At 42.0% G+C, this 10,000-nt stretch overlaps 1 protein-coding gene across 1 annotated transcript in view; it reads left to right on the top strand.

Moving 5' to 3' along the window:
• The first annotated feature begins 609 nt into the window (after positions 1-609).
• Positions 610-10,000, top strand: part of LOC135107245 (uncharacterized) — a 175,962-nt gene continuing 166,571 nt past the window's right edge. The window contains exons 1-2 of the mRNA XM_064016905.1: positions 610-650; positions 2,000-2,043. Of these exons, the coding sequence (XP_063872975.1) occupies positions 610-650; positions 2,000-2,043 (85 nt within the window). The remainder of the gene's footprint in view (positions 651-1,999; positions 2,044-10,000) is intronic.

The raw sequence follows: 10,000 nt of genomic DNA, 5'->3' as shown, positions 1-10,000 counted from the left end.
GGGCTTTGGAGGCTCGTCTTTAGTTTTTACGTGCTCGCCGCAACTCAAGCTCAGAGGAGAGTATTGCTGCACCGTCAACTTTATACCTGAGGTCTCTGGTCTCTTACACATTTTCCTTTTTGGAGTGACGATTATTTCTTTCTCTGCGTGTTGAAAAAAATCCGGTTGAGGCCACAAGGATGAGAGAAGAAAAAAGTCCGTTCAATATCCGACTCCCAGAAAAAAAAATAATTTCAGGATATAAAAAAAAAGATGTTCAGTGTGTTCGGATTTAGTATGGGAGAAGCCTTGTTACTCCTCGTGCGTGCGTGTTTCGTATTGTGTTGATTTTCTTTTACTGAGAGGAGAAAAGTCATGCTGAATAGGCCGCTCCCAGGAAAAAAATAATTACAGGACATTAAAAAAAAAGTTGGCCAGTTCACTATGGGGGAAGTGCCTTGATGCTCCTTTTGCATGTGTGCATGTGCCATGTTCTATGCTGCTTTTATGTTATTGAGAGAGGAAAAAAAAAGTATGTTGGATGTGACGCTCCAAGAAAAAAAAATATTCACAGGAGGAGGTTAGAAAAAAGAAAAAAAAGGAAAGAAAAAAGAAGGCTTCCGGTTTAGTATGGGGAGTGACTTGATGCTCTTCCTGCGTGTCTCTTTGAGGTGTGTTGCTTTTCTAGTGTTGAGGGAAAGAAAATTTCCTCTGGATATGCCGCTCCCAGAAAAATAATAATTACCAAAGATTAATAAAAAGTTGATCAGTTTAGTGACGTGCCTTGATACTCCTCCCGCTTATGTGTCTGTGTTACATTGGTTTTCTTTTGACCAATTATTGAGGTGCCTTGATACTCCGCGTGCGCTTTCCCGCGTCATGTTGCTTTTTCTATTATTTCTTTTATTTATACAGAACTGATGTGCAAAGTCCGCCACATCTCTCGTCGGTTTGAGTGTTTAGTCTAATTTTTCTCATTTGTGTAATTCACTCTTTCGGGTAAAAAAAAAAAGGGTAACAAAAAGGAGCCGTACTTTGTAACAAGTGTGAGTGTGGAAAAAAAAAAACATGAAAAATGTTTTGTATTACTCATCGCACTTCGTTTATTCGTTGTTGAAGCTATCATCGTATTTTTAAGCCGTACATTTTCATGTTCATTTATTTTTTATTATTTACCTAGAATATGTTTTTTTTTCTTTGTTTTCTACATGATTTTAACGCCTTTGTTGCACAGCATTTTCTCGCTATACATATATTTCCAGGTGTAATGCTTCATGGCTGTTTGAGTAAATCTCTTTTATTAACACGTACTTAGCAAGAATTTTCATGTATCTTGTAGTAGTATATTTTCATTTTCCATTATTATAATTTTTAGTGCATCTCTTTCATTCTCTTTGTCACCATTGATCCTCCCGCGGTACACGTGCCTGCCTGTGTCTTAACGAGCCTCAGCCAGCCAGCAGAGTGGTGAGCCGGATAGACCCGCAGTGTGCCGCTTATGTGTCCCCTCACGTGGCTTTGAAGATCTGCCAGCGAGGAGAAAAAGCAGCGGGAGGAGGTGGTGGAGAAGGAGAAGGAGGAAGAAGAGGAGGAGAAGAAGGAGGAGAAAGGAGGAAGGATGGAGGAGGAGGAGGAGGAGGAGGAGGAGGGAAGAGGAGGAGGAGGAGGAGGAGGAGAAGGGGGAGAATGGTATTACATATGGATAAAGATACGTTTTGCACACGATTACGTACACACACACACACACACTACACACACACACACACACACACACACACACACACACACACACACACACTGTCTGTCTGATTCATTCTCTCATCTCTCTCTCTCTCTCTCTCTCTCTCTCTCTCTTCTCTCTCTCTCTCTCTCTCTTCTCTCTCTCTCTCTCTCTCTCTCTCTCTCTCTCTCTCCACAAAGCAAAACATAGCTAGGTGTCCCAGCTGCATCAGTATCTGGGAAAGTGTTGAGCCTGGTCCTTGAACACTAACCAAACACTTTTTTCTTTTCCTTTTTGCAGGGGCGGTCTCCTTCCCCTGTGGCTGCTGGCGCTGCTTGTGCCCGGTGAGTTACTTTTCTGGTGGACTTTTTATGGGAATGTTGATGATAGTGATAATAGTGACTGGTTGTGGTAGTAATTAGTAGTAGTAGTAGTAGTAGTAGTAATGCACAACGTTAGGATCAGAGCTAAAGGAGATAACAACATCAGTTCAAGTAATGCCTGCTTTTCATATATTCGTATTGAACAATTAAGGTATACGTTTCTGGTAAGTAACGCGAGACATGATTTGAAAAGGTAGTGTTTTACGTTAACATAAATATTTGCTTACGGTTGAAACGATTTTATGATGATTTGTGCCAGCATCTCTTAAGAATATAGAAAAATAAGGGAAGCTGCAATAACTCATTAATCATATACACGGCAGTCCCTGTATGAAGCATCCTCAACCATAAAATTGTCTAATCTTCTTTTAAAGCTCCCTAATGACTTAGCACTAACACCGTCATTACTGAGTCCATTCCATTCATCGACCACTCTATTTGAGGAACAATTCCTTCCTCCTTTTTTTGAACCTAACTTTCTAGCTTGAATTTATTATTTCATATTCTATCCTGCTTTACGCCACTCTTGTTATTATACCCTGTACCACTTAAAGACCTCTTTCAGGTGACCTATTTACCTTACGCCCTTCTAAGGAATGTAAATTTATATGCTTCAGTCTTCTTTTGTAAGAAATATCCCTCATCCCCCCGTATCCTTTTATTCATTCTCCTTTGTACTGATTCTAATCTATATCTGGAGACCAGAAATGCACAGCATTATCTAGATGGGGGTTTGACCAGGGGCAAATCTGACTTTAATATTACATCGGAACTATTTTTAGCTCTCCTAAAAAATAATTCTAATACCAAATTTACTTCATCTCAGGCCTCTGTGCATTGTTTTCTTTGATAGACATCAGAGCGAACTATATTTCCTAAACAATTTTCGTTCTCTGAACTTACCAGAGCCTCATTCTGTGTTGTGCACATACTGTGTGGGCTTTCTAACTACCCTAAGTACTGTACATTTTTTTAATATTAGACCATAATATGCCATATATCTGTCAATTCTTAGTTCTCTAGACAGACTCGTACATTCTGGCAAGAAACCTTGCTTTTTTCCATTATTTATCATTAGTTTAGCCAAAGACAGTGTAATGTTTTTTTTTTCTGAGTTCTACAAGTTCATATCATACAAGCTTTAATATAGATTATTTAATCGATTATTTTCAAACATGACACATTGCCGGATTGTTATTTTATTTATATCTAATTCTCGGTAAAGTTCTAACCATTGTCGATTGTTGCAAGTAGATGATAACAAATAGGTCTCTCAAAACACTTTGCTGTTATGATGTTTATATGAAGCTGGGTGTTCTTTGTTTTCTCAGAGGATAATTTCCCTCTCCCAGCTGCTAATTCTAAACACGGGCCTTACCTGTGGATGTATCGAGTGTTTCTCCCGCGTATGAAGAAGTTCAGCTCACACAGCACTCCTAAATAAAGTGGAATATAAAAGTCTCACTCACCTCCGTAATATGCATTTCTTACTATCTTCTATCGTCATTTCCAGCCACTGCTCTTTCTCACTTGCAAACTGCATGTCTCTGCCCTCCCAACCGAGACAAGATTTTTTTTGTTTGCCCTTATCACTTTCTTGTCTATCTTAATAATGCAAAAGTTAGCCGGCATCTTACCTATTTCACCTTTTTCACTGGAAAACTCTGCAACTCTCTTCCTGTTTCGGTATTTTCTCTTAACAACTTTCAAAAGTAGAGAATCATGACACCTCAGAACCTAAATCGGCCGACTGCTTTGCTGCTACTGCTTCCTTTTGGAGCGACATTATAATTTATTTATTTATTTTTTTACTATATTTGTGCCCTTGACCTGTCTCCCTGACATGTAAAAAGTAGTAGTAGTAGTAGTAATAGTAGTAGTAATAGTAGAGTAGTAGTAGTAGTAGTAACAGCAGCACCAACCAAATTCCTAAAATTTACTGAAACATTATGGAAAGAGAGAGAGAGAAAAAAAAAAGAAAAAATAGGTAAGTACCTTTTTTCTTTTTCTTTTTACTTATTTATTTATTTACATATATATATGTATTCTTTTTTAGGAAGGACAAGGGTTGAGGTAGCGGAGAGGCCGTGCTGGAATAAGCATGTTGAGGATTGGGGAGACGCAAGGCTGAGAGGGGGAGGGGAAGGGGAGCTCCAACTGGGGAGGAGGAGGAGGAGGAGGAGGAGGAGGAGGAGGAGCGTTGGGTTGGGCGTGTCCCAGTTCGTGTTTCAGTCTGTTTTGTATGAATTTTCTTTGTGTCTCAGTCGAGGTCTTTCTGTCTGCTCGCGTGCCTGGATCTTTTTTTACCTTTCTTTCCTCTTCTTACCATTGTCGCTGCTTATCTTCGTTCTCTTTTCCGTGTCGTAGTTTATCATGTTTTTGTTGCCCGTCTTTTCATGGCTTGTTTGGTGTGTGCGTGCGCGTGTGTTCGCTCTAATCTCTTATTTTATTTCAGGAGTTTTGAATGTATTTGTTATTGTTAAGCCATGTTTCCACATATGTATATACCTACGTATAGTCTCTCTCTCTCTCTCTCTCTCTCTCTCTCTCTCTCTCTCTCTCTCTCTCTCTCTCTCTCTCTCTCTCTCTCTCTCTCTCTCTCTCTCTGCCCACCTCCGAAGTCACACCACGCAAAGAAGAACACACACACACACACACACACACACACACACACACACACACACACACACACACACACACACACAGACAATACTCTCCTCAGACTGCCCTGCTGCGCATTTTGGTGATCCACGGAATTGGACTTTGTGGGCACCTTAGAGAACCTCTCTCGGGAAGAAACTCAGAATTATACCTCCTTATCCCTTCCTTCTCCATCCTTACCTCCCCGTTTCTTCCCCCTTTTTCCCTTTTTCCCTCACCCTCTCTTGTTTCCTCCTTTTCCCAATTTCGTGGCCACATCAGTACCCTCTTCACCCCCACCTCTCCTCTCTGGACAACCGTGGTTAGTAATGAAATTTGGGGTCTGTGCAATGGGTGGGTGGGGAGGAAGAAAGCACGTAGGGAGGGGAGGAGGAGCAAGAGACAGTGGTGGGGTGAGGAGTGGTAAGGAAGAGAGGGACATGTTAGGAAGGGAGAGGAAGGGAGGGGGTGAAACGTCCCCTTGTGTTCATTTTCAGGCGATCCAGAAATATTTGTGTGGGGTCAGGTGAGGGTGAGGGGTGAGGGTGGAGTGCTTGTGTGGACAGCAGCGGGGAGAGCGCAGGTGGAGAGGGGCGCCTGGAAACATGTCCGGGTTAGAGAGCAGCACTGGTTGTCGCTCTTTTTATTCTCGTATTTATATCCTGGATCTTTTGTTTGCCGTGTGGTGTTTTTTTTATATTTTTTTTATGGGTCTCATTCCCTGCAACTGTGTAATTCCTCTCTCAAGTTGTATTTACCAAGAAATCTCTACCGCGATTTCTCGTTGTCGTGTAATTGTATTTCCGCAACATTTGTTATCTGATATTTTCTTCTCTGTAAAAAAAAGAAAAAAAAGAAAACACGTCATTAGGCTTAAGAGGGTATATAGAATTTATGTAGCGGAACATGATGTACTGTACAACACGGTGGTGGGTGATATAATTGTGTATTTATTCCTAGATACATTATAAGTTATCATAAGAGACTGCCAGTTACTTTGTAAGACTAATCCACATTCTTATTATTATACTAGTAAGGAACTATTATCATTTCATAATATCAGGGTTCATTCCTAAAATTTCTCCTTAACTTCGATTACTGGTGTTATACTCTATTCCAGCTTCCTACCATGGTATTTTTTTTTTCATTTCGTATATTTATATCCTCTGAATGCATCTTCGCTTTTTACATATTTGTTGTAGCTTCGTCAAACTAGTGACGTTTTTCACTTCCTTTTTGTAATTTCCATAATGGCTGATAGAATATATTGTATTTTGGTTGAAGACGTAATCTCCTACGCTCGTTTCTGCGCCTTTTACCAAACAGTAGTCATTCAACTTTTCATCTTGCCCTCGTTCTCATATTTTACAGAACATTGGCAGACTTTCAGAATCCTTCACACTTTACGTTGCTGAGTTACAGACAACAGTGAAGCTATACTCTCATATCTACAGAGTGAATAGCAAAGTGTCAGATACACGTACAAAACAGCTGTCACCAATTTTACTTCAAATACACTAAATTCAGAGCTCAGTAAGTAAATTCTTCGGCACTGCGGAGTTCACCGAGTAGACGTTGATGTTGATGTTCTTTTTTTTTTTCCCTTTCCTGAACGCGAACATAAGGAAGCAAGGCACGCGATCTACTTTTCTCTACCGGCAGCCAAACCCACACAGGTCCTAGGCGACGCTTCCCTTGCCTCCACACACAGACACACACACACACACACACACACACACACACACACACACACACACACACACACACAAGGCAAGGAGCTTTTATCCCTCTCTCACTCTCTTTTTTTTTTTTCTCCATTTCTGTGTTACTTTACGAGAAAGGTACCTCGCGCTGCGTAGGAAGAGGGAGGGCCGGAGGGCGTGGTGGCGGGACATTGAGTGTGGGAAGGAAAAAAGAAGCTGAGACAGGTAGAGGAGTGCCGAATAAGAGAACGAGGTGTAGGGGAAGGGAAAAAGACATGATGTTGAGGGGGTATGTGTGCTCAGAGGAAAAGAAAAGCAAGGGTTAGGTAGCATTGGGAGGGCTATGAATTGAGGCCTTTAGGAGTGACGGAGAGAAGCTTAGGAAGGTAAGGAGAGTGCTGAATAAGAAGATGAGGTGTAAAGGGAAGGAGAATGAACATGATATTCTGGAGAATGTGTGTCCAGGGGAAGCAAAAAGCAAGAGTAAGGCAACATTGGGAAGGTAGCGATTTGAGGCTTTTGAGAGTGAAGGAAGGAAGCTTAGGAAGATAATAAGAGTGCTGAATAAGAGGACGAGATCTATGGGAAGGAAAAAAAGACATAATATTATAAAGCATGTGCGTTCAGAGGAAGAGAAAGCAAGAAAACAGGGCATTAGAAAGACAGTGAAGTGAGACCTTTGAGAGTGAAGGAAAGAAGCGTAGGAAGATAAGGAGAGTGCTAAACAACAAGGTAACGTGTAAAGGAAACAGGAAAAAATATGGACATGTTATTTAGGAGAATGTATGTTTATGGAAGAAAAAAAAAAGAATAACTCGTGTATGTTTATGAAAGAAAAAAAAAAAAAACAAGAATAACGCGGCATTAGCAAGACGGGGAACTGAGGCCTTTGAGAGTGAAGGAATGAAGCGGAGAAAAGTAAAGAGGAAGAGGTGTAGGGGAAAGAAATACAAAAGATATGATATTATGGAAGACGTCTGTTCAAGGGAAGTAGTTAGACAACAGTGGTAAGACAATGAAATTAGGCTTTTTAGAATGAAGGAGAGAAGGAAGGCTGTGGTGGTGCATGCATTGGGGTATAGGAGCTGGTTGACGGAGGACCGAAGTTATAAAGGACGAGCTGCAGGTGTGAGAGAGAAGCAGTGGGGTTGGGAATGGATGTCTTCAGGTGGAGTGACAGTGTGCATTCCCCAAGCCCCAGTTAGCTATATTATGGAAAGGACAAAGAGCGGGAATACGAACACAGGAAGGCCAGAAACCAGGAGACCTTTCCCTGTGTAACGAGAGCATCTGGTGAGTTGTCTTGTTAATGAAGAGGAGGAGGAGGACGGAGAAGGGGAAGAATGAGATGAAGGAGGATGAATAAGAAAGAAAGGATGAGGAAGGGAAGAATGGGGTGAAGGAGGACAAGGAAAAGGAAGCGGAGGAGAAGGAAGAAGAGGGAGACGAGGACGAGGACGAGGTCTAGGAGAAAGAAGGACATGAGATGAGGAAGAAAGAGAGGGGAAGCAGAAGCAGGAGAGGGTCTCGAGTGCATTAATGTAACATGCATAGAAGAAGAAAGAAAGAAAGAAAGAAGACGGAAAAAAAGAAGAAAAAAATAAAACAAGTTAAACAATAGAAATATAAAAAGGGAAGACGCAAAACAGAGAAAAAAAAAGTAGAAGGATGAGGGAAAGGAGACACACGAGATACGGGAGAAAGAAAGGGAGGGAGGGAAGGAGAGAGGAGGAGGAGGAGGAGGAGGAGGAGGAGGAGGAGGAAGGACAATGGACCATATCTCCTCCTCGAAGTGTCACCCGCAGCTTCTTGGAATTACAACTTGTGAGAGTAAAAATTCCGTCAAACTTAGCGAAACCGGCAGCTTGTTTAGGTGGCGGCGGTGGTGGTGGTGGCGGTGGTGGTGAAGTTGGTGGTGGTGGCACGGCTTAGGGTGATGTGAACGCTGGAGGAGGGAAAGGGGTTACACACACACACACACACACACACACACACACACACACACACACACACACACACACACACACACACACACACACACACTCTCTCTCTCTCTCTCTCTCTCTCTCTCGTTCCCTCCTTCCATCGCATCAATTCTATGGGCAAGTATAGAGAGGGTTTCAACAAGTTAAATATTATACATCTATCAGTATATATCTTCCCTTGTCTTATCTTTCCTCCTTTCTCTCTCTCTCTCTCTCTCTCTCTCTCTCTCTCTCTCTCTCTCTCTCTCTCTCTCTCTCTCTCTCTCTCTCTCTACCCTCAGCTGGCTTCTCCTCATCCGTTCCCCTCCCCATCTTGGAGAAGGGAACTTTATTCACGATTATATTTCACTCTGTCCTGGCGCTGAGAGGTTTAAAGGATGTGGGAGAGGGAGGGGAGAAGAAGGGAGGGGAAGGAGAGAGAGAGAGAGAGAGAGAGAGAGAGAGAGAGAGAGAGAGAGAGAGAGAGAGAGAGAGAGAGAGAGAGAGAGATGTGTGATGTGTGTGTGTGTGTGTGTTTTCCCGTATCTGGTTATCTTAGTCGCCTCGTCTCACCTGTTCTAATTAGCATCCTAGCCCGACCTCACCGGGGCAGCGGGATGCCAGGTGATGAGACCGAGTTAATTAGTCAGTTGGAGGCTGAGTGGCGGAGCGGTGATGGCGTTTCTCTTCCTGTGGCCGTCCGGTAGAATGCTTCCCTGACAATAATTTAATACAGGAGTGGTCATATTTTCATCAGTGGAATTTGGTATTTTTTTTGTGGCTTCATTTTGAGGAGCACGTCGGGTGGAACTGGTAATGTGAATCACATCAGTTGAATGCAATTTTTCATTGCCAGAAGTGTATACATACATTTACGATTATTTGTATTTAGATTTTTTTCTTATGTGGTCATTGCGTCAAGTGTCTTAACGTACCTCTAAGAATGGGTTTCGTTTTTCCCTCAAACTAGCCTAGGGATAAGTTGATATTGTAATCCCTTTATATTTCTTAATACACGCATACATATATAAGCGTACATACAAAAAGCACAACTCACATCAACACAGATGTATGTTATCGTCACTAGTTTTTTTGTCGTGTTCCGCTAGGTCTTCCAAGGCATACGAGTACATTTCTCCATTCCATCCGAAAGATTTCTTCAAAGTTATTTCCAGCATTAAGTTAGGTTAGGCTAAATGTGGCTGTTAGGAGAGATTGGCTGAATTCATCACAGAGGAAATTATTTGGGTGAAACTTATCTAAAAGAAACTGTTTTAGAGCGAAGTTTTCACAAAGAATTTTCCGTGGGTGGAATGTACATTGAATTTCCATAGGCAATGATCTGACGCACATCCTGGTGAGGGGAAGGGGAAGGCTTAGTGGGAGGCTATCAGACTTGAGGGATTCACTGACGTGTAATTGCCCAGTCAATAGGAAGACTGAAATAGCGAGGAAGATTGAAAGAAAAATGCCGCTTCATTCTTCTTCGCCCGGCGCCGCGGCTCACGCCCATACGTTAGGGGAACGAGAGTCTGGCGTCATGAATCAGCTTTTTATTATGCTCTTTACATTGCTTGCATTAAAGTGTCAGACGCCATTGTGATATTCACG

This window comes from Scylla paramamosain, chromosome 15 (genome assembly GCF_035594125.1).
Source record: "Scylla paramamosain isolate STU-SP2022 chromosome 15, ASM3559412v1, whole genome shotgun sequence".
In the NCBI taxonomy this organism is placed as follows: Eukaryota; Metazoa; Arthropoda; class Malacostraca; order Decapoda; family Portunidae; genus Scylla; species Scylla paramamosain.
This window is presented reverse-complemented; position numbering and strand designations above follow the sequence as displayed.